The sequence below is a fragment of the Ictidomys tridecemlineatus genome, chromosome 3 (genome assembly GCF_052094955.1).
Source record: "Ictidomys tridecemlineatus isolate mIctTri1 chromosome 3, mIctTri1.hap1, whole genome shotgun sequence".
Taxonomy (NCBI): domain Eukaryota; kingdom Metazoa; phylum Chordata; class Mammalia; order Rodentia; family Sciuridae; genus Ictidomys; species Ictidomys tridecemlineatus.
This window is the reverse complement of record NC_135479.1, coordinates 36,662,510-36,685,928: the sequence shown is the minus strand read 5'-3', so window position 1 is coordinate 36,685,928 and position 23,419 is coordinate 36,662,510. Positions and strand designations below refer to the sequence as shown.

The following is a 23,419-nucleotide window of genomic DNA, read 5'->3' as shown; positions in this document are numbered from 1 at the left end:
GACCACTTAGTGAGAAAAATGCTTCCGCTGATTTAGCCTCCAAAATGTCTGCCTTTCTATCTATGGATCCCCAAACTTTACATTCTCAGCTTCACCTTCATGCTTCTTCTTTAGCTCATCATTGTAAAATTTCTCGTGAAGCAGCTTCTCAAATTATTCATGATTGCTCCCTCTGCTCTGCACGGATACACTCTCCTAATTTTGGCATTAATCCTAGAGGCCTTTTACCGGGTCATTTATGGCAAATGGATGTTACTCATTATCCTTCTTTTGGCAAATTAGCGTATGTTCACGTGTCTATAGATACTTACTCTCATTTCATTTATGCTTCTCCTCATTCAGGGGAAAAGATCAAAGATGTAATTGCTCACTGTATGGAAGCTTTTCCTATTATGGGTCTCCCTAAACATATTAAAACAGATAATGGACCAGCATATACTAGTACATCATTTGCAAGATTTCTTCACACTTATGATGTAAAACACGTATTCCTTATAATCCTCAAGGACAAGGTATAGTTGAACGAGCTCAACAAACTCTTAAAGCATATCTGTCAAAAACAAAAGGGGGGAGTAGCAGCAGTCCCCCCTCTCGTTTAGCACATGCATTATTTATTTTAAATTTTTTAACTGTAGACCCAGCTACAAAACTGAAAGCTGCAGATCGCTTATGGTATGCTAAGGGACAAACAGCCTATCCACTTGTAAGGTGGAAAGATGTTTTAACAGGACAATGGATGGGTCCTGATCTTGTATTAATGTGGGGAAAAGGAGCTGCCTGTGTTTTTCCACAAAATGATCCTGGACCTTGATGGATTCCTTCTCGTTTGATACAATTTGATTCTTCTAAAACTACATCATGAATGCTTTTACCTCTTTGGTTTGTTATATATTTCGTAGATGCTGTCCCTAATTTTTTTTTCTCCTTTTCGGAGCTGTGGAAGTTGCCTCTTTCAATCATACCAATGTGTGGCTGAGATTGGCTCCATTGGCAGGGACTGATAATATCTGCCTAAAACAAGATGTCCATCTGGGAGCAATATTGGTTCCTGTTTACTACCTGTCTGTCATCCAGCAGAAGAAATAAAAAATGTAACTTTTTTCTCCAATTTTGATAAAACTATTACTTATGCTGATTACTCTATTTGGGGCACCCCTTCTTATCGCCTACTCCAAAGTGCAGTTCAAGTTATAACCACTACTGTTATTGTAACAGATAATGACACCTGTGCTGAGTTTCACAATTGTGCAACTAAATGTAGATCTATGGGACCTTCCTTTGCATGTAATAATTCCTTTGCGGTTCCTTCAAGTTATGGACATGTGCCACTTCCAAGAGGCTGGTTTTTTTCCTGTGGAACTTATACATTCAACTACATACCAGGAAATATGACTCATATAACACGTTGCTGTCTTAATCTTCTCACAGTTTTCTTTCCCTCCATTGGTGATTTGCTTTCTGAACATCCTTCTCGTCACTTACGAAGAATGGCTACACTAACATCAAACTGTAAGGACGATATAAACTTATTATCCAAAGCAGAGTTTGATGCATTGACCTTTTCCCTTGTGGGGATCCCTGGATTGGCAGTAGGAGCTTATAAGACAGCTATGAAATTGGCACGTGTAATGGCAAAAAACATTAATCATACATCTACTGCTCTAGCCTTGTTGAATGAAGAACAGCAGGTTTTATGACGAGGAGTTTTGGATAATACAGCTGCTATAGATTATTTACTATTGGTACACCATAAAAAATGAATTCAAGTAAAAAATATGTGTTACTTTAATCTGACTGATAACAGTGTTCCTATTGATACAGAAATTCATCATTTGAAAGAAATGATTGATAATATCAGACAATATGAAGGAAATGAAGAATTATTTTATGGTTAACATCTTGGTTTCCTAATATTTCCTGGTTAAAAGAATTAATGATATGTGTGATTTTGATACTTGGCATGTCGATACTTGTTTGTGTCATTGGTCGTTGTATGATTACTTGTCTCTTATCTCGTCCTCCTGTGGTGACTTCATACGCCCCCCCCACGGTCGGGTAAGATGAATCACTGCGCATATCAATCTAAGACAGATGCTTTCATTTTCCATCAATGGAAGTCCTCCATGACGGGTAAGAATGTTGCAGTATGGTTCACAACCTAAGACAGGTGCAATTGCCATCATTGTTATTTAAGGGGGCACTGTGTGCTCACGCACACAAACAGTTAAGTTTTGCTGTGCTTAGCAAAACAAGGAGTTCTGTGAGAAACTATGAACTCTTTGAACTGTGTCCTTGTTGCTGTCTTAAGATATGAGAAAAGAATATTCTGCCAAGTGTAAAATTTATATATATATATATGTGTGTGTGTGTGTGTGTGTGTGTGTGTGTGTGTTTGCCTGGGAATAACTAACCACAAGTTAATTGATAAGAAATATGGAGCATTGTGACCATAAACAAAGTTTTTCTGAGAATGTTTATCCATGCTTGTAAGGATTAAGCTGCTGAAAGGATGTTTTTTCTTTTCCCTTGTTTTAATTAACAATGCTGTATAAAAGAAGGAGAGAAAAAAGTAAAGAAGGTGCTCATTTTCTACTGGATGTGTGTGTGTGTGTGTGTGTGTGTGTGTGTGTGCATGTGTCTTTTTTTAAGCATCTCTGCTGTAACAGGAATTACAGATTATCAGCGGGTTCTGACAATAGCTAAACAGTGGAGCCAACCCAGATGCCTTTCAGTGGATGAATGGATAAAAATAATGTGGTATATATACACAATGGAATATTACTCATCACTAAAAGAGAATAAAATCATGGAATTTGCAGGAAAATGGATGGCGTTGGAGAAGATAATGCTAACTAAGCCAATCCCCAAAAAACAAAAGCATAATGTTTTCTCTGATATAAGGAGGCTGACTCATAGTGGGGTATGGAGGTGGAACATGGGAAGAATAGATGCATTCTAGATGGGGAAGAGGTGAGGGAGGGAAAGGGAGCGGGCAAGGGATTAGCAAGACAGTAGAATATGATGGACATCATTATGCAAAGTACATGTATGAAGAGATGAATTGAGTGTCAACATACTTTATATACATAGATATGAAAATTGTGCTCTATATGTGTAATAAGAATTGTAATGCATTCCACTGTTGTGTATTTAAAAAAATAAAATCAATAAAAAAGTGATCCCATACCTCCCCCATTATCAGGGCCATTTTCCATCCAGAGTGTGAGCCTTCTTCTACTAACTAAAAGGCATAGCTGATCCGTGAAGTCTGCTCCCAAATGGGTTATTTATACTTTCACTTTGGTGCTAAAACCATTTTGGTTGTTTTTGCTTATGGTACCTATTCAAGAAGGGAATTTTCCTAGACCAGGTACATTAAGAATCATAAAATGTTTGTAGCTTGGAATATTCCAGAACTGCACCTCCTGTGTAGAGTGAAGAAACTGCAGTAGCCCTATTCTTCTCCCCCAAGTCCCTCCATGTCACACCTTCCTATTATTTGCCTTTATTCCTCTTAACCAGTGGTTCTGATTTTTATGGACAAACAAAAGCAAACTCCATGCCAGTTTTCTTATAAAAAGTGCATCTTTAATATTTCACCAGGCTGGACACAGCTCAGAGCCAAGGAGCTGCTATGTGTCGGTCAGTGGAAAAGGACCCACTCCATATCTGTCAGTTTGGTGGCTTTGATATCATGTCTGCCTAGAACAAGCTGAGGACAGCCACTCGACTGTCACCAAACGGTGTGAGCAAAGCTGGAGGGCATGAATGTCAAAGAACTTGTCCTGGGATATTTTGAAACAGTTACAAAATGAACGAAAATGAAAATAAATTATAAAAATTAAATAATATAAATAAATAAAATCTAGGTTCAGAGTGAGGTTGTTCAGCAACAACCAGCCACAGGAGAGGTAGCTATGGAGTCACAGGGATGCTTCCAAGACTCAGACCCCTGCTCCCCACAGGGCCCACGGAGGTCACTGGGTTCCTTGCTGCCTCCAGGCCACTCAGGCATTCAGCTCCAGGTCAGTGATGTATTCCTGGACCCAGTTCTCACTGGGGTCAGCACACACCTGCCGGCCTCTCTTGGTTAGGAAGCTGTGGGGAGAAGCAGAGGATCAAACACTGAGGAATCCTACAGGGGATCTGGGGCCCACGGTGGTCCCTCCATCCCACCCCCTGCCCTGGGCAGCTCAGAGAGGCTCTGCCTATGTTACTCCAGAGAGTCTCTCCACCAACTCAGGAGTGTCTCAGGGTACCCTGCCACCTCCTTCTTCTTGTCCTTCCTCTCTGAGTTGGGGGTCCCACCTTCCTGACCAATCAGGTCACATTTAAGAGCTGAATCCTATATACGTGGCCTGTCTAGGGTTGCTCTCCTGGCCTGTCTCTGTCCATATGGGGCTGTCCTCAAGGGTGGGCAGGGGAAGTGGCACTTACATGACACCTGGCTGGGAGCACTGGCTGCTGGTCTCAAAATAGTCCTCTATGAATTTGCGTTGAATCTGCCGGGCCACGTAGGAGAAGCAGCAGGCCGTTGGGGAGTCCGCACCCACTGTGGAGAAAGGGACAGAATGAGTCCAGGTCATCATCCAGAAGGAAAGGCCACCAGCTGTCACATCCTCAGGCACTTAGGAAGAGCCCTGTGCAAGGTGAGGACTGGATACCAGGCCTCAGGAAGGCATTTGGGCATTTCTGCCTAGAAACCTCATGTCTCTGTCTTCCTTCTGTCTCTGTTCTCCTTGCTTCCTGACTCTTCTTTGTCTGTGTGACTCAGAAAACCAAGCAAACTGTTGTCTTCTCTTCTTTCAGGGAATTTTGTTAGGTTCAAGATGTCACACCCCAGCAAAAAGAGAGGTCTGGACATCTATCTTAAGATCCAGTGGGCAGAGCTCCTGGGAGGCCTGGAGTGAGCTGGGAATCGACCACATCACTGGGAAGGAAGTACCCAGGTCTGGATTCTGCCTCTTGCCAACTCAGTGGTTTAGGGCTCCATTTTTCCCTGCCCCACCCTCTCAGGACTGGCGACTAGGAGAGCCAAGATCCCTTGTAAAGGTGAAAAGTCCTTAAGAGAAAGCTCAAGGTGCTTTGTAGCCCTTTAAGAAGTTTTCTCTTTTCTCCTGGGTTCTGGAGACCACAAGAAGAGATTGATGTGGTCTCCCCAGGGCCAGAGAGTGGGGACACCCACCACAATAGAGTGGACTCATATGGTGTGGAGACGACCTGGTCGCAGAGAGCCATGGTGCAGAGGAGGACAGCAAGAGCAGCCGTGGAGACCTGCATAATGTTCAGTGGATGATGGAGTGTGGTCTCAAGTATCAGCAGATCCAAGAAGGGCCTTCGTCCTCCCTGCTGCCTGTGTCCTTCTGGCATCTGAAGCCATCTGCCCTTCTCTTTATAGGCAGCCCTGGCGGGTGGGGAAGTGGAATCTGGGGGTGCATGGGGAAAATTTTAAGCATAGCAATATTGTCATGATGTTACACAACTTGGGGTCCTTGGTGACCACAGGAACTCAGGATATCTAAGAATAGCATCTCTGAGCTGTAGGTCTCAGCTCTAGACTCATGACTTGCTCTGTTTTTTGGGGGGGGGGAAATGGTTTCCCTGTGAGAGGGAGGAGAATTGTGTGCATCCACTTAGAGCTGCTATTAGCTGGTCCCTTCTCATAAGAACTTATTTATGCATGACCTCTCCAGTGCCGTTCCTTTCTATAGAACTGAAACTCAGTGCTTTCTCAGTCTCTGTAACCACGTGGGGTTGGCATGTGGATGGCAGCAACACCCCACCCGCCAAATCCTGGACCTGAATTAAGGAATCCCCGGCTACAGGAATGGAAAGTGTGTTGTCACGTTTCATTTGTCCATTCATTGAACAGTCATAGAATGACTAGGGGACTCTGTCACAAACTCCAGTTGTGAATTGTGAAGTTCCTTGAGGTGTGGGTGTGAATATGTCAGAAGCCTAAAAATATTTATGCCCACTAACCAAGAAAAAGTGTTTCTAGGAAAGAGTTCTACAGAAACAAGCCAGATATGGAGGTATCATCAAACAAAAAAGATCCAGCATCATTTGTAATTTTCCTCTAGCAACTACAGTTAACTATTTGATGTCCATCTTTTTGAATATTTACCTATATAAATATATATGTATATAAGAATTTTTAGGATTACAAACAAAAATAACACGTATAGTTCTGTATCATATACATAGAGTGTATATGCATACAGTAGATGTAAGTGGGTACACCTTTTACACTGAATAGGATGGACACACTGCATAGACAGAGGTGTGTGCAGAATTTGCTGCAGAATATTCCATGGATGGACATCTTAATTCTCTCTTTTTTTTTATCCTCTACTGATGTTTTTTTTTTTTAACTAGCCATACTGTAAAAAAAAAAAAAATCCTTGTGTCTATCTATTCCTATTCTTTGGCAGTGTTTCTATAAAATAGATTCCTGATAATGGAATCAGGTCAAACAGCAGTTTTTGTTTGTTGGTTTGTCTTTTTGTAGTACTTGGGATTCACTCCAAGGCCTCAGTCATGCTACGCAAGAGCTCTACCTCAGAGCTGCATCCCCAACCCTAGTATGTGTGGTTTAGTATTTGCTAAGTAGTGGTGTTTAAATAAACCTCAAAGTGTTTGATTACTACGATTTTACACAATTTTTTTTATACCAGGGATTGAGTTCAGGGGCACTATGTCACTGAGCCATATCCCCAGCCCTATTTTGTATTTTATTTAGAGACAGGGTCTCACTGAATTCCTTAGTGCCTCGCCATTGCTGAGTCTGGCTTTGAACTTGTGATCCTCCTGCCTCAGCTTCCTAAGATGCTGGAATTACAGGCATGCACCACCATGCCTGGCTTCAAAACAATTTTGGATACAAAAATCAGATTATTTGGAACATGAAATAATTGTGGCTCATAAAAATTAATACAGGTTTGATTTCTACACATCTTTTGAATGTCCCCTTCTTCTGAAGAAAGGACCCTAGCTCAGTGTATATTTCTTGTACTTATAACTGCAACCCAAGTAATCCACCTGTTAAATAACTTACCTTTCATAGCAAAACTATAAACAGAGTTATGCTCCACATAGAGCCTGATTTCAACACCCACTCCCCACCAACATTACCCATTTATTTTGTGGAGTATGGTTTTTAGAGAAATAATATATGATACACCTATTACCCCATGCAGATATTCACCACATTTGGGAAGGATTGGTGAATCCTGTTACCTAAGTCAGTGTTCTTAGCCACTAACCTGCATGCAGCACTCCTGGTAAACTTGATGAAAACATCAGTTCTCAGGTTCCATGCAGAGAATTCTGGTGGGAGTGGCTTCTGAACTGTTGCCTGTGATTTGAGTATAGGTAGATCACACCTGGGGAAATCACTTGGGCAGTGTTTAATAGCACATAGTATGCAGTTTAATGAAGGTCTAGTTTGGGAACTCAGCTGTGCCATCTACATGCAGTGTGATCTTGGACAAGTTGCTTACCCTTCTCAAGCCCAGATTTACTTTTCTGTCAAATGGGATGTTAATAGTACTACGTAAGCTATATTATTGCATTAGTAAGATTCAATGGATGATATATAAGAAGCACATAGATTGGAGTAAGCCTCAAAAAATGTTAGCAGTTTCTTTTTAACACAGCTTTATTTATCATAAGTTTTCACTACAGAATGCTCTGCCTAATGGTATCTGAAGCATATGGAAATGACAATCCTCAAAACAGGGTGGCCTGACAGGAGGGAGGGAGGAGGAAGCCATCACCTTGATGACATTGATCCTTTCCCAATACATCCTTTCCCAGTGACAAGACAATCCCTGGGAAGGAGATCTCCCCAAGCCTAAAAGGACAGTCTCTGGAAGAATCCAAAACATTGATCCTTCCCCAGATAGATCTTTTCCTTGCAACAGTAAAATAGATCCTGGAGGGAAAGAGGTAAGTGCTGAATGCTGAACTCTGGACCCTCCATCCTTGCCCCGTAAATATGAATTTCAAATTCTCACAACATGTTTCCTGAATGTCCAAACTGATATGTTCTGATAAAGTCTTCAATGGTTACGTCATCTCCCAGTGTGTAACCTATATAAATCTGTAACTCAACTTAAAGGTAAGAGTCATATGATCATCTCAATAGATGCAGAAAAAAGCATTTCACAAAAAACAACACCCCTTTATGTTCAAAACATTAGAAAAACTAGGGATAACAGGAACGTTTCTCAACATCGTAAAGGCTATCTATGCTAAGCCTCAGGCCAACATCATTCTAAAAGGAGAAATTTTTTTTTTTTTTTTTTTGGTGTCTGTGCTTTCATGAGTCTTAGGAAAAAAATGTAGGTGAATGTAAAAATTTGGGAGTTTTAAATTCATGGGGGGTACTTTTCCCTATAAATTTTATTTATTTAAACATTTATTGAACATCAATTAGATAAAGATGATAGGTTAGGGAAGAATAGACAAGTTCTTATCTTTTCTAGCACCTTGGTGTTTCTGGCTTCCTGTAGGGAACTGACCTCACTATCTCTATAGCTGGGTCATCCCTGTAGTAGAGCCTGTGGCTTGTTCAGGAAGCCATTTCAGGGATGCTGCAAATACCTGGGATCTCCCTTCCTTCTCTGCTCCACACATTATTTCCTCATTTTTCCTCAAGTTAACATATCCTTTGAGCGCTGGGGAAGACTGATGTAATATTCGGCTGGGAAGCTAAGGGCCTGACCCTTGCTTCTTTATTTTATTTTATTTTATTTTACTTTTTTTATTGGTTGCTCACAGCATTACAAAGCTCTTGACATATCATATTTCATACATTAGATTGAAGTGGGTTATGAACTCCCAATTTTACCCCAAATGCAGATTGCAGAATCACGTCGGTTACACATCCACAATTTTACATAATGCCCAATTAGTAATTGTTGTATTCTGCTACCTTTCCTATTCCCTACTATCCCCCCTCCCCTCCCCTACCATCTTCTCTCTCTACCCCATCTACTGTAATTCATTACTCTCCTTGTTTATTTTCCCATTCCTCTCACAACCTCTTATATGTAATTTTGTATAGCAATGAGGGTCTCCCTTCATTTCCATGCAATTTCCCTTTACTCTTCCTTTCCCTCCCATCTCATGACTCTGTTTAATGTTAGTCTTTTCTTCCTGCTCTTCCTCCTTGCTCTGTTCATAGTTGCTCTCATTATATCAAAGAAGACATTTGGTATTTGTTTTTTAGGGATTGACTAGCTTCACTAAGCATAATCTGCTCTAGTGCCATCCATTTCCCTGCAAATTCTATGATTTTGTCATTTTTTATTGCTGCATAGTACTCCATTGTGTATAGATGCCACATTTTTTTTATCCATTCATCTATTGAAGGGCATCTGGGTTGGTTCTACAGTCTAGTTATTGTGAATTGTGCTGCTATGAACATCGATGTGGCAGCATCCCTGTAGCATGCTCTTTTAAGGTCTTCAGGGAATAGTCCGAGAAGGGCAATAGCTGGGTCAAATGGTGGTTCCATTCCCAGCTTTCCCAGGAATCTCCAAACTGCTTTCCAAATTGGCTGCACCAATTTGCAGTCCCACCAGCAATGTACAAGAGTACCCTTTTCTCCACATCCTCGCCAGCACTTGTTGTTGTTTGACTTCATAGTGGCTGCCAATCTTACTGGAGTGAGATGGTATCTTAGGGTGGTTTTGATTTGCATTTCTCTGACTGCTAGAGATGGTGAGCATTTTTTCATGTACTTGTTGATTGATTGTATGTCCTCCTCTGAGAAGTGTCTGTTCAGATCCTTGGCCCATTTGTTGATTGGGTTATTTGTTATCTTATTGTCTAATTTTTTGAGTTCTTTGTATACTCTGGATATTAGGGCTCTATCTGAAGTGTGAGGAGTAAAAATTTGTTCCCAGGATGTAGGCTCCCTATTTACCTCTCTTATTGTTTCTCTTGCTGAGAAAAAACTTTTTAGTTTAAGTAAGTCCCATTTGTTGATTCTTGTTATTAACTCTTGTGCTATGGGTGTCCTATTAAGGAATTTGGAGCCCGACCCCACCATATGTAGATGGGAGCCAACTTTTTCCTCTATCAGACGCAGAGTCTCTGATTTGATATCAAGCTCCTTGATCCATTTAGAGTTAACTTTTGTGCATGGCGAGAGGAAGGGATTCAGTTTCATTTTTTTGCATATGGATTTCCAGTTTTCCCAGCACCATTTGTTGAAGATGCTATCCTTCCTCCATTGCATGCTTTTAGCCCCTTTATCAAATATAAGATAGTTGTAACTTTGTGGATTGGTCTCTGTGTCCTCTATTCTATACCATTGGTCCACTCGCCTGTTTTGGTACCAGTACCATGCTGTTTTTGTCACTATTGCTCTGTAATATAGTTTGAAATCTGGTATCGCTATACCGCCTGATTCACACTTCCTGCTTAAAATTGCTTTTGCTATTCTGGGTCTTTTATTTTTCCATATGAATTTCATGATTGCTTTATCTATTTCTACAAGAAATGCCATTGGGATTTTGATTGGCATTGCATTAAACCTATAGAGAACTTTTGGTAATATCGCCATTTTGATAATATTAGTTCTGCCTATCCATGAACAGGGTATATTTTTCCATCTTCTAAGATCTTCTTCTACTTCTCTTTTTAGGGTTCTGTAGTTTTCATTGTATAAATCTTTTACCTCTTTTGTTAGATTGATTCCCAAGTATTTTATTTTTTTGGAGCATATTGTGAATGGAGTGTTTTTCCTCATTTCCGTTTCAGAAGTTTTGTCACTGATATACAGAAATGCCTTTGATTTATGCGTGTTGATTTTATATCCTGCCACTTTGCTGAATTCATTTATTAGTTCTAGTAGTTTCTTTGTAGACCCTTTTGGGTCTTCTAAGTATAGAATCATGTCATCTGCAAATAGTGATAATTTAAGTTCTTCTTTTCCTATTTTTATGCCTTTAATTTCTTTTGTCTGTCTAATTGCTCTGGCCAGTGTTTCGAGAACTATATTGAATAGAAGTGGTGATAGAGGGCATCCCTGTCTTGTTCCAGATTTTAGAGGGAATGCCTTCAACTTTTGTCCATTCAGAATGATGCTAGCCTGAGGCTTAGCATAGATAGCTTTTACAATGTCAAGGTACGTTCTTGTTATCCCTAGTTTTTCAAGTGTTTTGAACATAAAGGGATGCTGTACTTTGTCGAATGCTTTCTCTGCGTCTATTGAGATGATCATATGGTTCTTATCTTTAAGTCTATTGATGTGGTGAATAACATTTATTGATTTCCATATATTGAACCAGCCTTGCATACCAGGGATGAATCCTACTTGATCATGGTGCACAATTTTTTTGATGTGTTTTTGTATTTGATTCGCCAAAATTTTATTGAGGATTTTTGCATCTAGGTTCATTAGAGATATTGGTCTGTAGTTTTCTTTCTTTGAGGTGTCTTTGTCTGGTTTTGGAATCAGGGTGATGTTGGCCTCATAGAATGAATTTGGAAGAGCTCCCTCTTTTTCTATTTCCTGAAATAACTTGAAAAGTATTGGTATTAATTCTTCTTTAAAGGTTTTGTAAAACTCCGCTGTATACCCATCCGGTCCTGGGCTTTTCTTGGTTGGTAGTCTTTTGATGGCTTCTTCAATTTCATCCATTGATATTGGTCTGTTCAAATTGTGTGTATCCTCCTGACTCAGTCTGGGCAAATCATATGACTTAAGAAATTTATCGATGTCTTCACTATCTTCTATTTTATTGGAATATAGGTTTTCAAAATAATTTCTAATTGTCTTCTGTATTTCTGTAGCATCTGTTGTGATATTGCCTTTTTCATCCCATATGTTAGTAATTTGAGTTCTCTCTCTTCTTCTCTTTGTTAGCATGGCTAAAGGTCTGTCGATCTTATTTATTTTTTCAAAGAACCAACTTTTAGTTTTGTTAATTTTTTCAATAGTTTCTTTTGTTTCAATTTCATTAATTTCCGCTCTGATTTTAATTATTTCTTGTCTTCTGCTACATTTGCTGTTGTTTTGCTCTTCCTTTTCTAGGGCTTTGAGATGAAGTGTGAGCTCATTTATTTGTTGGTTTTTTCTTTTTTTGAGGAATGACCACCAGGCAATGAATTTTCCTCTTAAAACTGCTTTCATTGTGTCCCATAGATTCCAATATGTTGTGTCTGTATTTTCATTTATCTCTAAGAATTTTTTGATTTCCTCCTTTATGTCTTCTGTAACCCATTGATCATTCAGTAACATATTGTTCATTTTCCATGTGATGTAGGATTTTTCCTTCCTTCTTTTATCATTGATTTCCAGTTTCATTCCATTATGATCAGATAAAATGCATGGTATTATCTCCACCCCTTTATATTTACTGAGGGTTGCCCTGTGGCATAATATATGGTCTATTTTTGAGAAGGATCCATGTGCTGCTGAGAAAAAAGTTGATGATGGTTGATATATTCTATATATGTCAGTTAAGTCTAGGTTATTGATTGTGGTATTGAGTTCTATAGTTTCCTTATTCAACTTTTGTTTGGAGGATCTGTCCAATGGTGAGAGAGGTGTGTTGAAGTCACCCATAATTATTGTGTTGTGGTCTATTTGATTCTTGAACTTGAGGAGAATTTGTTTTATGAATGTCGCAGCACCATTATTTGGTGCATAAATATTGATAATTGTTATGTCTTGTTGGTGAATGGTTCCTTTCAACAGTATATAAAGTCCTTCTTTATCCCTTTTGATTAACTTAGTCTTGAAGTCGATTTTATTCAATATGAGGATGAGAAAAGGAGAAAATTTGAAGGTATTCCCTCTAAAAACTGAAACAAGACAGGGATGCCCTCTTTTACCACTTCTATTCAACCTAGTTCTTGAAACACTGGCCAGAGCAATTAGACAGAGGAAAGAAATCAAAGGGATATATATAGGGAAAATAAAGAACTTTAATTAGCTCTATTTGCTGACGATATGATTCTGTACCTAGAAGACCCAAAAAATTTTACCAGAAAATTTTTTGAACTAGTAAATGATTCAGCAAACTAGCAGGATATAAAATCAACACACTAAATCAAAGGCAATTCTGTATATCATTGACAAAGCCTCTGAGAAGGAAATCAAGAAACCTACCCCATTCACAATAACCTCAAAAAAAAAAATAAAAGATACTTGGGAATCAACAAAAGAGGTGAAAGATCTATACAATGAAAACTACAGAACCCTAAAGAGAGAAATCAAAGAAGATCTTAGAAGATGGAAAGATCTACCTTGTTCTTGGATAGGCAGAATTAATATTTATCAAAATGACCATACTACCAAAAGCACTATACAGATTTAATGCAATTCTGATAAAAATCCCAGTGGCATTCCTTATAGAAATAGAAAAAGCAATCATGAAATTCATCTAGAAAAATTAGAGAACCAATGCCGAAGTCTGGCTTGGCACAAATCAGGAGCCACTTGTCAAAAAGAAACTAACTTTATTTTTAGAACTACAAACGCCAAACAAAACAGCTCCAGGGAAAAACCCTCAGAGCCCAACTGCCACCACCCGCTTCCACAAGCCTCTCTCCCCCACACCAGCCTTTTCCTCCCACAATCCTCCTCCTCTTGAGGCCGATTGGCTGGGTTGCGTGGGCAGAGCCAAAGAAGTCACCCAATGAGCAGCTCCGTGGAGGAGCCAATCAGCTAGATGTTGCTGGGGCAGCTGTGAGCCAATCATCAGCTGGCAGTCTGAAGGGCAGGGAAACAGCCCAATGAACATCACCGCAGAGGAGCCAATCAGCTAGATGTTGCTGGGGCAGTCTGAAGCTTGCTGGCAGCTGGAAGTTTGCTGGGGCCCCTTTGGCTGTGGCTCTCAACAAACCAAAATAGCTAAAGCAATCCTTATCAGGAAGAGTGAAGCAGGTGGCATCGCTATACAGGACTTTAAACTATAGTATAGAGCAATAGTAACAAAAAAAGGATGTGTTGGGACCAAAATAGACTGTAGATCAATGGCACAGGACAGAGGTCACAGAGACTAACCCACAAAATCATAATTATCTTATATTAGACAAAGGTGCCAAAAACATGCACTGGAGAAAAGATAGCGTCTTCAACAAATGGTGCTGGGAAAACTGAAAATCCATATGCAACAAAATGAAATTAAACCCCTATCTCTCACCATGAACAAAACTTAACTCAAGATGTATCAAGGACGTAGAAATTAAACCAGAAACTCTGTGTCTAATAGAAGAAAAAGTAGGCCCTAATATCCATCATGTGGGATTAAGCCCTAACTTCCTTAAGAAGACTCCTATAGGGCAAGAATTAAAACCAAGAATCAATAAATGGGATGGAATCAAACTAAAAAGTTTCTGCTCAGCAAAAGAAACAATCTATGAGGTGAACAGGGAGCCTACATCCTTGGAGCAAATCTTTATCCCTCACACATCAGATAGAGCACTAATGTCTAGGGTATATAAAGAACTCAAAAAGCTAAGCACAGAAAAAACAAATAACCCAATCAACAAATGGGCCAAGAACCTGAACAGACTCTTCTCAGAAGAGGATATACAATCACTCAACAAATATATAAAAGAATACTCGTCATCTCTAGCAATCAGAGAAATGCAAATCAAAACTCCTCTAATATATCATCTCACTGCAGTCAGAATGGCAGCTATTATGAAGACAACAATAAGTGTTGGTGAGGATGTGGGGAAAAAGGCACACTCATACACTGCTGGTGGGACTGCAAATTGGTGCAGCCAATATTGAAAGCAGTATGAAGATTCCTTGGAAATCTGGGAATGGAACCACTATTTGATCCTGCTATCCCTCTCCTTGAACTATACCCAAAGGACTTAAAAACAGCATACTATAGGGACACAGCCACATCAATGTTTAGAGCAGCCCAATTCACAATAGCTAAACTGTGAAGCCAACCTATTGCCCTTCAGTGGATGAATGGATAAAAAAAATGTGGTATATATACACAATGGAATTTTACTCAGCACCAAAAGAGAATAAAATCATGGCATTTTCAGGTAAATGGATGACGTTAGAGAAGATAATGCTAAGTGAACTAAGCAAATCCCCCCCAAAAAAATTCCGAATATTTTCTCTGATTTAAGGAAGCTGACCCATAGTTGGGTAGGGAGGGGAAACATGGGAGGAATAGATGAATTATAGATAGGGAAGAGGTAAGGGAGGGAAAGGAGGGGGCAGGGGATTAGCAAGGATGGTGGAATGTGGAGGACATCATTATCCAAAGTACATGTATGAAGACATGAATTGGATGTCAACATAATTTAATATACAGAGATGAAAAATTGTGGTATTTATGTGTAATAAAAATTGTAATGTAAAAAAAAAACCCAAAGTACATGTATAAAGACATGAATAGGCGAGAACATACTTTATATACAAAGATATGAAAATTGTGCTCTATATGTGTAATAAGATTTATAATGCATTCCACTGTTGTGTATTTAAAAAATTAAATTAAATTAAAAAAAATAAGCCTATATCTCCCCCAGGATCAGGGCCATTTTCCGTCCAGAGAGTGAGCCCTCTGATGCCTGACTCTTCTACTAACTAAAAGGCATAGCTTGTCCATGAAGTCGGCTCCTATACAGGTTATTTGTACTTTCACTATGGTGCTAAAAATCATTTTGGTTGATTTTGCTTATGGTATCCATTCAAGAAGGGAATTTTCCTAGACCAGGTACATTAAGAATCATAAAATGTTTGTAGCTTGGAATATTCCAGAACTGCACCTCCCGTGTAGAGTGGAGTAACTGCAGTAGCTCTATTCTTCTCCCCTAAGTCCCTCCATGTCACACCTTCCTATTATTTGCCCTTATTCCTCTTAACCAGTGATTCTGATTTTCTTTTTTTTTTTTTTAAGATAGAGGGAGGATAGAGAGAGAGAGAGAGAGAGAGAGAGAGAGAGAGAGAGAGAGAGAGAGAGAGAATTTTAATATTTATTTTTTAGTTCTCGGCAGACACAACATCTTTGTTGGTATGTGGTGCTGAGGATCGAACCCGGGCCGCACGCATGCCAGGCAAGCGCGCTACCGCTTGAGCCACATCCCCAGCCCTGATTCTGATTTTCTTGACAAACAAAAGCAAACTCCATACCAGTTTTCTTTTAAAAGTGCATCTTTAATATTTCACCAAGCTGGACACAGCTCAGAGCCCAAAGAGCCGCTATGTGTTGGTCAGTGGAAAAGGACCCACTCCGTATCTGTCAGTTTGGTGGCTTTGATACCATGTCTGCCTAGAACAAGCTGATGACACCCACTGGATTGTCATCAAAAAGTGTGAGCAAAGCTGGAGGGCATGAGTGGCAAAGAATTTGTCCTGGGATCTTTTGGAACAGTTACAAAATGAAATGAAAATAAAAATTAATTATAAAAATTAAATAATATAGCAACAACCAGCCACAGGAGAGGTAGCTATGGAGTCACAGGGATGCTTCCAAGACTCAGGCCCCTGCTCCCCACAAGGCCCACAGAGGTCACTGGGTTCCTTGCTGCCTCCAGGCCACTCAGGCATTCAGCTCCAGGTCAGTGATGTATTCCTGGACCCAGTTCTCACTGGGGTCAGCACACACCTGCCGGCCTCTCTTGGTTAGGAAGCTGTGGGGAGAAGCAGAGGATCAAACACTCAGGAATCCTACAGGGGATCTGGGGCCCACGGTGGTCCCTCCATCCCACCCCCTGTCCTGGGCAGCTCAGAGAGGCTCTGCCTATGTTACTCCAGAGAGTCTCTCCACCAACTCAGGAGTGTCTCAGGGTACCCTGCCACCTCCTTCTTCTTGTCCCTCCTCTCTGAGTTGGGGGTCCCACCTTCCCGACCAAGTCAGGTCACATTTAAGAGCTGAATCCTATATATGTGGCCTGTCTAGGGTTGCTCTCCTGGCCTGTCTCTGTCCATGTGGGGCTGTCCTCAAGGGTGGGCAGGGGAAGTGGCACTTACATGACACCTGGCTGGGAGCACTGGCTGCTGGTCTCAAAATAGTCCTCTATGAATTTGCGTTGAATCTGCCGGGCCACGTAGGAGAAGCAGCAGGCCTTTGGGGAGTCCGCATCAACTGTGGAGAAAGGGACAGAATGAGTCCAGGTCATCATCCATTAGGAAAGGCCACCAGCTGTCACGACCTCAGAGGCTGAGGAAGATCAGTGACATAGGGTCCTGTGCAGGGTGGGGACTGGAGACCAGGCCTCAGGAAGGCATTTGGGCATTTCTGCCTAGAAACCTCATGTCTCTGCCTTCCTTCTGTCTCTGTTCTCCTTGCTTCCTGACTCTTCTTTGTGTGACTCAGAAAACCAAGCAGACTGTTCTCTTCTCTTCCTTCAGGGAATTCTGTTTGGTTCAAGATGTCACACCCCAGCAAAAAGAGAGGTCTGGACATCTATCTTAAGATCCAGTGGGCAGAGCTCCTGGGAGGCCTGGAGTGAGTTGGGGAATCAACCACATCACTGGGAAGGAAGTACCCAGGTCTGGATTCTGCCTCTTGCCAACTCAGTGGTTTAGGGCTCCATTTTTCCCTGCCCCAACCCTGACTCTCAGGACTGGAGACTAGGAGAGCTAAGATCCCTTGTAAAGGTGAAAAGTCCTTAAGAGAAAGCTCAAGGTGCTTTGTAGCCCTTTAAGAAGTTTTCTCTTTTCTCCTGGGTCCTGGAGACCACAAGAAGAGATTGATGTGGTCTCTCCAGGGCCAGAGAGTGGGGACACCCGCCACAATAGGGTAGACTCACATGGTGCGGAGAAGACCTGGTCGCAGAGAGCCATGGTGCAGAGGAGGACAGCAAGAGCAGCCGTGGAGACCTGCATGATGTTGAGTGGATGATGGAGTGTGGTCTCAAGTATCAGCAGAGCCAAGAAGGGCCTGGGTCCTCCCTGCTGCCTGTGTCCTTCTGGCATCTGAAGCCATCTGCCCTTCTCTTTATAGGCAGCCCTGGCGGGTGGGGAAGTGGAATCTGGGGGTGCATGCGGGAATTTTTAAGCATAGCAATATTGTCATGATGTTACACAACTTGGGGTCCTTGGTGACCACAGGAACTCAGGATATCTAAGAATAGCATCTCTGAGCTGTAGGTCTCAGCTCTAGACTCATGACTTGCTCTGTTGTTTGGGCGGGAAATGGTTTTTCTGTGAGAGAGAGGAGACGGGTGTATTTCTGTTGAAAGCTGCCATTAACTGGTCCCTTCTCATAAGAACTTATTTATGGATGACCTCTCCAGTGCTGTTCCTTTCTACAGAACTGAAACTCAGTGCTTTCTCAGTCCCTGTGACCACGTGGGGTTGACATGTGAATGGCGGCAACACCACACCCGCCAAATCCTGGACCTGAATTAAGGAATCCCCGGCTAGAGGAATGGAAAGTGTGTTGTCACGTTTCATTTGTCCATTTATGGAACAGTCATAGAATGACTAGGGGGACTCTCTCACAAACTCTAGTTGTGAATTGTGAAGTTCCTTGAGGTGTGGGTGTCAATATGTCAGAAGCCTAAAAATATTTATACCCACTAACCCAGAAAAAACGTTTCTAGGAAAAAGTTCTACACAAACAAGCCAGATATGGAGGTATCATCAAACAAAAAAGACCCAGCTTCATTTGTAATTTTCCTCTAGAAACTAGTGTTAACTATTTGATGTCCATCTTTTTGAATATCTATCTATCTATCTATCTATATATATATATATATAAGAATTTTTTGGGTTAAAAACATAAATAACGTATAGTTCTGTATCATATACATAGGGTGTATATGCATACAGTAGATGTAAATGGGTACACCTTTTACACTTAATATGAATGACACATTGCATAGACAGAGGTGTGTGAAAATTAGCAGAATATTAGCAGAATATTAGCAGAATATTCCATGGGACAGGATCTTAATTCCCTTTTTCTTTAATCCTCTACTGATATTTTCCTTTTTTTTTTTTAACTGGCCATATGGTTGAAAAAAAAATTCCTTGTGTCTATATATTCCTATTATTTGGCAGTTTTTCTATAAAATAGATTCCTGAAAATGGAATCAGTTCAAACAGCAATTTTGGTTTGTTTTTTGTTTGTTAGTTTGTTTCTTTGTAGTATTTGGGATTGACTCCAAGGCCTCAGTCATGGTAGGCAAGAGCTCTACCACAGAGCTGCATCCCCAACCCTAGTATGTATGGTTTAGTATTTGGTAAGTATAGTGTCTAAATAAACCTCAAAGTGTTTGATTACTATGATTCTACACATTTTTTTTTATACCAGGGATTGAACTCAGGGGCACTGTGTTACTGAGCCACATCGCCAGCCCTATTTAGAGACAGAGTCTCACTGAGTTGCTTGGTGCCTTGTCATTGCTGAGTCTGGGTTTGAACTTGCGATCCTCCTGCCTCAGCTTCCTAAGACACTGCAATTACAGGTATGTGCCACCATGCCAGGCTTCTAAACAATTTTAGATACAAAAATCAGATTATTTGGAACATGAAATAATTGTGGCTCATAAAAATTAATAGAGGTTTGATTTCTACACATCTTTTGAATGTCCCCTTCTTCTGAAGAAAGGACCCTAGCTCAGTGTATATTTCTTGTACTTATAACTGCAACCCAAGTAATCCACCTGTTAAATAACTTCTCTTTCATAGCAAATGTATAAACATAGTTTTGCTCCACATAGAGCTTGATTTCCACCTGTCCCCCACCAACGTTAGCCATTTATTTGGTGGAGTATGGTTTTTAGAGAAATAATGTATGGTATACCTATAACCCCATACAGGTATACACCACATTTGGGAAGGAGTGGTGAATCCTGTTACCTAAGTCAGTGTTCTTAGCCACTAACCTGCATGCAGCACTCCTGGTAAACTTGATGACAACATCAGTTCTCAGGTTCCATCCAGAGCATTCTGGTGGGAGTGGCTTCTGAACTGTTGCCTGTGATTTGAGTATAGGTAGATGACACCTGGGGAAATCACTTGGGCAGTGTTTAATAGCACACAGTATGTAGTTAAATGAAGGTCTAGTTTGGGAGCTCAGTTGTGCCATCTACATGCAGTGTGATCTTGGACAAGTCGCTTACCCTTCTCAAGCCCAGATTTACTTTTCTGACAAATGGGCATGTTAAGAGTACTACGTAAGCTATATTATTGTATTAGTAGTATTCAATGGATGATATATGTATAAAAAGCCATTAGATTTGAGTAAGCCTCAAAAACATTAGCAATTTCTTATTAACAAAGCTTTATTTATCATAAGCAATCACTACAGAATACTCTGCCTAATGGTATCTGAAGGATACGGAAATGACAACCCTCAAAACAGGGTGGCCTGACAGGAGGCAGGGAGGAGGAAGCCATCACATTGATGACATTGATCCTTTCCCAATACATCCTTTCCCAGTGACAAGACAGTCCCTGGGATGGAGATATCCCCCAAGCCTAAAATGAAAGTTCCTGGGAAGAATCCAAAACATTGATCCTTCCCCAAATAGATCTTTTCCCAGTGACAGTACAATATATCCTGGAGGGAAAGTGATAAGTCTGATGGCTGAACTCTGGACCCTCCATCCTTGCCTTAGTAAATACAAATTTCAAATTCTCACACATGTTTCCTGAATATCCAAACTGATAAGTTCTGACAAAGTCTTCATGGTTAACTCATCTCCTAGTGTGTAACCTATATAAACCCGTACCTCCCCCATGGTTAGGGCCATTTTCCATCCAGAGAGTGAGCCCTCTGATGCCTGACTCTTCTACTAACTAAAGTCATAGCTGGTCCATGAAGTCTGCTGCCATACTGGTTATTTGTACTTTCACTTTGGTGCTAAAAACCATTTTGGTTAATTTTGCTTATGGTATCCATTCAAGAAGGGAATTTTCCTAGACCAGGTACATTAAGAATCATAAAATGTTTGTAGCTTGGAATATTCCAGAACTGCACCTCCCGTGTAGAGTGGAGTAACTGCAGTAGCTCTATTCTTCTCCCCTAAGTCCCTCCATGTCACACCTTCCTATTATTTGCCCTTATTCCTCTTAACCAGTGATTCTGATTTTCTTGACAAAGAAAAGCTAACTCCATGCCAGTTTTCTTTTAAAAGTGCATCTTTATTATTTCACCAGGCTGGACACAGCTCAGAGCCCAAGGAGCTGCTATGTTTTGGTCAGTAGAAAAGGACCCACTCCATATCTCTCAGTTTGGTGGCTTTGATACCATGTCTGCCTAGAATAAGCTGATGACAGCCACTCGACTGTCACCAGTGTGAACAAAGTGGAATGGGATGAGTGGCAAAGAATTTGTCCTTGGATATTTTGGAAGAGTTACAAAATGAAATGAAAATAAAAATAAATTATAAAAATTAAATAATATAAATAAATAAAATCTAAGTTCAGAGGGAGGCTGCTCAGCAACACCCAGCCACAGGAGAGGTAGCTATGGAGTCACAGGGATGCTTCCAAGACTCAGGCCCCTGCTCCCCACAAGGCCCACAGAGGTCACTGGGTTCCTTGCTGCCTCCAGGCCACTCAGGCATTCAGCTCCAGGTCGGTGATGTATTCCTGGACCCAGTTCTCATTGGGGTCAGCACACACCTGCCGGCCTCTCTTGGTTAGGAAGCTGTGGGGAGAAGCAGAGGATCAAACACTCAGGAATCCTATAGGGGATCTGGGCCCACGGTGGTCTCACCATCCCACCCCCTGCCCTGGGAAGCTCAGAGAGGCTCTGCCTATGTTACTCCAGAGAGTCTCTCCACCAACTCAGGAGTGTCTCAGGGTACCCTGCCACCTCCTTCTTCTTGTCCCTCCTCTCTGAGTTGGGGGTCCCACCTTCCTGACCAATCAGGTCACATTTAAGAGCTGAATCCTATATATGTGGCCTGTCTAGGGTTGCTCTCCTGGCCTGTCTCTGTCCATGTGGGACTGTCCTCAAGGGTGGGCAGGGGAAGTGGCACTTACATGACACCTGGCTGGGAGCACTGGCTGCTGGTCTCAAAATAGTCCTCTATGAATTTGCGTTGAATCTGCCGGGCCACGTAGGAGAAGCAGCAGGCCGTCGGGGTGTCAGCACCCACTGTGGAGAAAGGGACAGAATGAGTCCAGGTCATCATCCAAAAGGAAAGGCCACCAGCTGTCACATCCTCAGGCACTGAGGAAGAGCCCTGCGCAGGGTGGGGACTGGAGACCAGGCCTCGGGAAGGCATTTGGGCATTTCTGCCTAGAAACCTCATGTCTCTGTCTTCCTTCTGTCTCTGTTCTCCTTGCTTCCTGACTCTTTACTGTGGGCTCTCTTTGTCTGTGTGATTCAGAAAACCAAGCAGACTGTTCTCCTCTCTTCCTTCAGGGAATTCTGTTTGGTTCAAGATGTCACACCTCAGCAAAAAGAGAGGTCTGGACATCTATCTCAAGATCCAGTGGGCAGAGCTCCTGGGAGGCCTGGAGTGAGCTGGGGAATCGACCACATCACTGGGAAGGAAGTAACCAGGTCTGGATTCTGCCTTTGAAACTCAGTGGTTTAGGGCTTCATTTCTGCCACCTATCTATACAAAGAAAGAACCCCTGCCCCAACCCTGACTCTCAGGACTGGGGATTAGGAGAGCCAAGATCCCTTGTAAAGGTGAAAAGTCCTTAAGTGAAAGCTCAAGGTGCTTTGTAGCTCTTTAAGAAGTTTTCTCTTTTCTCCTGGGTTCTGGAGACCACAAGAAGAGATTGATGTGGTCTCCCCAGGGCCAGAGAGTGGGGACACCCGCCACAATAGGGTGGACTCACATGGTGCGGAGACGACCTGGTCGCAGAGAGCCATGGTACAGAGGAGGACAGCAAGAGCAGCCGTGGAGACCTGCATGATGTTGAGTGGATGATGGAGTGTGGTCTCAAGTATCAGCAGATCCAAGAAGGGCCTGGGTCCTCCCTGCTGCTTGTGTCCTTCTGGTATCTGAAGCCATCTGCCCTTCTCTTTATAGGCAGCCCTGGCGGGTGGGGAAGTGGAATCTGGGGGTGCAGGGGGAAATTTTTAAGCATAGCAATGTTGTCATGATGTTACACAACTTGGGGTCCTTGGTGACCACAGGAACTCAGGATATCTAAGAATAGCATCTCTGAGCTGTAGGTCTCAGCTCTAGACTCATGACCTGCTCTGGTTGTTTTGGGGGAGATGGTTTCCCTGTGTAAGGGAGGAGACGGGTGTGTGTCTGCCCAGAGCTGCTATTAGCTGGTCCCTTCTCATAAGAACTTATTTATGGATGACCTCTTCAGTGCCGTTCCTTTCTACAGAACTGAAACTCAGTTCTTTCTTACTCTCCGTAACTACATGGGGTTGACCTGTGGATGGCAGCAACACCCCCACCCCTAAATTCTAGTACTGAATTAAGGAATCCCCGGCTAGAGGAATGGAAAGTGTGATGTCATGCTTCATTTGTCCATTCATTGAACAGTCATAGA

The 23,419-nt window shown here is 41.6% G+C and overlaps 3 protein-coding genes across 4 annotated transcripts; all 3 read right to left on the bottom strand.

Moving 5' to 3' along the window:
- Nucleotides 1–3,792: 3,792 nt before the first annotated feature.
- Nucleotides 3,793–5,280, bottom strand: LOC101968303 (C-C motif chemokine 3-like 1). Of its 2 annotated transcripts, XM_078041258.1 has the most exons (4): nt 5,218–5,280; nt 4,647–4,656; nt 4,438–4,552; nt 3,793–4,098 (listed from the first exon to the last, which is right to left on the bottom strand). In XM_078041258.1, the coding sequence occupies exons 1-4, from the start codon at nt 5,278–5,280 to the stop codon at nt 4,008–4,010; spliced, it is 279 nt and encodes a 92-aa protein (XP_077897384.1). In that variant the 3' UTR covers nt 3,793–4,007. The 2 variants fall into 2 exon arrangements, with proteins under 2 accessions (XP_077897384.1, XP_077897383.1); XM_078041257.1 differs by lacking the exon at nt 4,647–4,656 and having other exon boundaries at nt 4,438–4,554; nt 5,207–5,280.
- A 10,849-nt stretch (nt 5,281–16,129) lies between these two features.
- Nucleotides 16,130–17,948, bottom strand: LOC144375788 (C-C motif chemokine 3-like). Its single transcript, XM_078041256.1, has 3 exons — nt 17,749–17,948; nt 16,967–17,081; nt 16,130–16,626 (listed from the first exon to the last, which is right to left on the bottom strand). Exons 1-3 carry the CDS (start codon nt 17,912–17,914, stop codon nt 16,536–16,538), a joined length of 372 nt encoding a protein of 123 aa, XP_077897382.1. The 5' UTR covers nt 17,915–17,948; the 3' UTR covers nt 16,130–16,535.
- Nucleotides 17,949–21,095: 3,147 nt separating this feature from the next.
- Nucleotides 21,096–22,893, bottom strand: LOC144375787 (C-C motif chemokine 3-like 1). The gene is made up of 3 exons (XM_078041255.1): nt 22,748–22,893; nt 21,938–22,052; nt 21,096–21,599 (listed from the first exon to the last, which is right to left on the bottom strand). Exons 1-3 carry the CDS (start codon nt 22,821–22,823, stop codon nt 21,509–21,511), a joined length of 282 nt encoding a protein of 93 aa, XP_077897381.1. The 5' UTR covers nt 22,824–22,893; the 3' UTR covers nt 21,096–21,508.
- Between the last annotated feature and the right edge of the window lie 526 nt (nt 22,894–23,419).